The sequence below is a fragment of the Rhinoraja longicauda genome, chromosome 30 (assembly GCF_053455715.1).
Source record: "Rhinoraja longicauda isolate Sanriku21f chromosome 30, sRhiLon1.1, whole genome shotgun sequence".
Lineage (NCBI taxonomy): Eukaryota > Metazoa > Chordata > Chondrichthyes > Rajiformes > Arhynchobatidae > Rhinoraja > Rhinoraja longicauda.
Window position 1 is genome coordinate 2,572,182 of NC_135982.1, and position 4,709 is coordinate 2,576,890.

Below are 4,709 nucleotides of genomic sequence, written 5' to 3' on the forward strand. Positions count from 1 at the left end.
CCCTTGGTTTGTCCCAAAAACATGCCTCGACTAAATAATTCTACTTTATCAACACAATACAGCATCTTTCTCTAAAGCCTCTTTTAGAAATTATTAATTAGAAATTAATATTGAAATTTGGACAAATTATGTTGCAGATTTGCACTGAGTATTTCATGAGTATTTGCAGTAGCTAATTTAATCATTTTGGACGAGGTACAATTCCTAATTCAGGAAAGATAACCATGGCGAGCACCATTGTTGAACCAAGGATTCTGCACAAATTGGTTTCATGTTTCCTTGATTATACCAGTAACTACAGTTCAAAATACGAATGGATGTGAAGTTTGGAAGTGGGGTATTGTGGTTGTGAAAGACATTGTATACATGTGGTTGTTTAGTCTTTTAATTATTTCTCAGATTATTTTTGATCTTTCTTTCCTTGCATAATTCATGCCTCAATCCAATCCTCGTTAATTACATGTGTAAAGACAGCAATCCTAAATGTTTGCCCCTATCAATTTGAATCTTTGCTTATTTGTGATGACCTACATTGAAATAGAATCATACAGCATATAAACAGGCCCTTTAGCCCACTCGCCCATGCCGATTACGATGTTTCATCCAAGCTTATCTCATTTGCCAGAGTTTGACCCTCTAAACCTTTCCTTTCTATGTACCAGTCCAAGTAATTGTTAAGGGCTGTTATAGAACCTGCTTCCTCTGGCAGCTCACTCCATCTACCCACAACCGTAAATGAAAACATTGCTCCTCAGATTCCTATTAAATTTTGCCCCTCTTACCTTAAACCTGTATCTCCTGGTTCTTGATTCCCCTACCCTGGATAAAAGACTCTCTGCATTCACCCTATCTATCCCCCTCGTGATCTTACCACCCCTTAGCCTCCTGTGCTCCAAGGAATAATGTCCTAACTTGCCAACTTTCCCCAATGCCCTCCCTGCGTCCTGGCAACATCCTAGTAAATCTCAGCATTTTTTCTAGCTTAATTACATATTTCCTATAACAAGGGTACAGAGGAGATTTACTAGAATGTTGCCTGGGTTTCAGCACTTAAGCTACAGAGAGAGGTTGAACAGGTTGGGTCTTTATTCTTTGGAGCGTAGAAGGTTTGAGGGGGGACGATAGAGGTTTTTAAAATTTTAAGAGGGACGGACAACGTGGGTAGGCTTTTCCCTTTGAGAGTGAGGAAGATTCCAACAAGGGGACATAACTTCAGAATTAAAGGACAAAAGTTTAGGGGTAACATGTGGGGTAACTTCTTTACTCAGAGGGTGGTGGCTGTGTCGAATGAGCTTCCGGTGGAAGTGGTGGAGGCAGGCTCGATTTTATTATTTAAGAGTAAATTGGATAGGTATATGGATGGGAGGGGATTGGAGGGTTATGGTCTGAGAGCAGGTAGATGAGACTAGGTCAAAGAAAGTGGTCGGTGTGGACTGGTAGAGCCGAACGGGCCTGTTTCCGTGTTGTAATTGTTATATCACCTGCGTGTGGCGGAAGTGGCGGCTGCGGCTGCGGCTCGCTAGCAGTCTGTTCGTCTTTTTTCCTTTTTTTTTTTGTTGTGTGTCGGTGTTGGGATGGTTTTTGTATTTTTTTTGGTTGTGTATGTGTGGGGGGTGGTGGTGTGGGTGGGGGGGTGGTGGTGTGGGTGCGGGGGTGGGGGAAACTTTTCTCTTCCTCACGGCGCGGGGTGCGGCTCGGCCGCGGGGCCTAACATCGCCCGGTGCGGCTCGGCCGCTGGACTTTACATCACCCGGTGCGGCTTGGCCGCTGGACTTAACAGTGCCCGGTGCGGCTCGGCCGCGGGACTTTTCATCGCCCGTTGCGGCTTGGCCGCGGGACTTTACATCGTTGGTGCGGCTCGGCCGCTGGACTTAACAGTGCCCGGTGCAGCTCGGCTGCGGGGCCTAACATCGCCCGGTGCGGCTCGGCCGCGGGACTTTACATCGCCCGGTGCAGCTCGGCCGCGGGACTTTTCATCGCTGGTGCGGCTCGGCCGCGGGACTTAACATCGCCCGGTGCGGCTCGGCCGCGGGGCTTTACATCGCTGGTGCGGCTCGGCCGCGGGACTTTTCATCGCTGGTGCGGCTCGGCCGCGGGACTTAACATCGCCCGGTGCGGCTCGGCCACGGGACTTAGCTGCGCAAGGCTTGGTCGCGGGGCCTTCCACCGCCCGGCTCGGCCGCGAGACGTTTCAGCACCCGGTGCGACTCGGCCGCGGGGACTTCCATCCCCTTGCGGGGACTGTGCGTGTCGGTCGGGGACGAGCTGTCTGTCCGTGGGCGTGGGGAAGAGAGTGGAAGTTTTGTTGCCTCCATCACAGTGAGGGGGTGTTTGGAGTCACTGTGATGGACGTTTGTGTTGGGGTTATGTGTCTTGTGTTCTTTTTTTGTATGACTGCTATGTAGTTTCGTTCGGTACCTCGGTACCGAATGACAAATAAAGCTCTGTTATACTGTTATACTGTTATATGGTTATATGGTTATAAGGTGACCAAAAATGAACAGAAAACACTAATATCTTGTACAACTGTAACACAAGGTCCCAATGTCTATACATTGATTGATGAAGGCCACTCTTCCCTGACGTACGTATACATACTCTTTGAGGATTCTCCTTAATTTTATCTGCCAGAGCTATCTACTGAACCCTTTTTGCTCTCCTGATTTCCTTCTTAAGTATGCTCCTGAGTTCCCGAAATCCTCCAGGGACACACTTGATCCCAGCGGCCTCTGCCTGGCCAATGCCTCCCTTTTATTCATCGGATTTAATTAGTATAGAATAAAGAAATATAAATAAGATTTACATTTCTATATTAAGTAAATTACCAGCTGGATTTCCATTGCGTTGCATATGTGGCGTCAAGAGTATGCGTTGGCTTCAGAGGAACCACGAGTTAAATGGCAGGCCTGATTCAAAGGCATACATCTTTTTTAATGCACATTGCTTTGATTTGAAATTCCCAAAAAATGCTACTCCAAAGCTACTCACAGATATTTGAATTCCAGTTGTTTATTATTCATGCAACAATTTGAGATGAGGACCGAACAAAGTATCTGCTATTTTTAATGGTAGTTCCTAGAAGCATTTTCTGTGAACAACACACGATCCCATCTCCAGGTACTCGCTAGCTGTAATCCACATTTCCTGAAAGGAAGTCAAGCATGTCAGGATGGACGCTCCAATCCAAACAGAATATTTTCTCTCCGGAGGGGCTATGACTTTTACCGGCACTCCAGCAGGAGCCAACAACTGCAACTCCTTTAACATCCTTTCATCCAGACCTGAAAAGAGCGTGGAGCCCCCCGAGAGTAGCACGTTTGAATGGAGACACTTCCGCAAGTCGATATCACATTTTAAAATGCTCTTGAAGACCAGTCTGTGCACACCCGGACATTCGAAACCCATGCAAGCTGGAGAAAAAAGTATCTCCGGGGCTCTGAAAAGCTGGCTTTGGATCTGTATCACATTTCCATCAGGCAGCTTGTACTCCTTCTGGATATCTTCACGCCGTTTCCTCATTTCCAATTGTGGGTCAATAGCCACGTAGCATAGCTTCTCCTTCATGTCCTTCACGATCTCCCTCTCAGCAGAAGAAATAAAGGAATGTCCAACTTCCATCAAAATCCTGACGAAATATTGGGTAATATCTCTACCAGCTAAATCAAATCTATAGACAGCGTGAGGGAGGCAGTAACCTTCGTAAATGGGTACTGTGTGAGTCACGCCATCACCACTATCCACGACCAGGCCAGTTGTTCGCCCTGAAGCGTACAAAGCTAGAACCGCCTGGACAGCTACATACATTGCAGGCACTTTGAAACTTTCAAACATCATCTCGGTCATTGTTTCTCGGTTTTGCAAGGGATTCAGAGGGGCTTCAGTCAACAGCACTGGTCGCTCGTGTGATTTTAAACGGAGTTCGCAATCATATACATGTCGCCAGATCTTTTCCATATCGTCCCAGGAAGTCACTATGCCATGTTTTATTGGGTATTTTAAACTCAATACTCCTCTCTTAGCTTGAGCTTCTTCTCCTATATAGTACTCCTTGTGACCAGCACCAAGCATGGTCGCCTTGGCTTTGGGACGTCCTACGATGGATGTAATGACTGACCTTGGGGCGTTGTCCCCGGCTATCCCCGCTTTGCAGATACCCGAGCCGTTGTCTATGATCACAGCGGAGTTATCCATAATTTTGATTCCTTAAAGCTCGTGATGTGGTTGGGGAGTCAGTTCAGGCTTACAGGAAGGTTGGAGTGGGTATTAAGAGTTCTCCCGATGAGGTCACAAAGTCCGGCCGTGCTTTCCCCCTCTATGCCGCAATAAGAGGTCCTGTCAGCGAGTCTCCTACACTCCTCCGCCTTTGGACACATTGTTACATAAGATGACAAGGACCGATGCACAAAGCAACGCAAATTAACAATTCATAGCCTCTTGGCTGTTGAGTTATGCTCACCACGGAACAGATAACCACCAGCTAGATCATAGGAATGAAGAAAAAATGTGATTTTGATGTTGACAATGGTAAGCTTTACAAAATAGAAGAGAGTAGGTAACTGATAAACAAAGGCAAATAAAGGATAGGCATTAGCTGAAAAGAAATTACTGACACATGGTAACACATTGATGTTCTCTATCGTCTTCTGTAGGAATGGGCTTCAGAAACAGGGAGTTACACAAACGTTTACTTGTGTAGGAAAATAACTGCT

At 46.6% G+C, this 4,709-nt stretch overlaps 1 protein-coding gene across 2 annotated transcripts; it reads right to left on the reverse strand.

Moving 5' to 3' along the window:
- Nucleotides 1-3,075: 3,075 nt before the first annotated feature.
- Nucleotides 3,076-4,203, reverse strand: LOC144608109 (actin-1-like). Of its 2 annotated transcripts, XM_078425447.1 has the most exons (2): nt 3,590-4,191; nt 3,076-3,403 (listed from the first exon to the last, which is right to left on the reverse strand). In XM_078425447.1, the coding sequence occupies exons 1-2, from the start codon at nt 4,189-4,191 to the stop codon at nt 3,076-3,078; spliced, it is 930 nt and encodes a 309-aa protein (XP_078281573.1). The 2 variants fall into 2 exon arrangements, with proteins under 2 accessions (XP_078281573.1, XP_078281574.1); XM_078425448.1 differs by having other exon boundaries at nt 3,076-4,203.
- Between the last annotated feature and the right edge of the window lie 506 nt (nt 4,204-4,709).

Excerpts from the sequence above, each read along its gene's own strand:
- LOC144608109 (XM_078425448.1), bottom strand. The coding sequence starts at position 4,191 with ATGGATAACTCCGCTGTGATCATAGACAACGGCTCGGGTATCTGCAAA.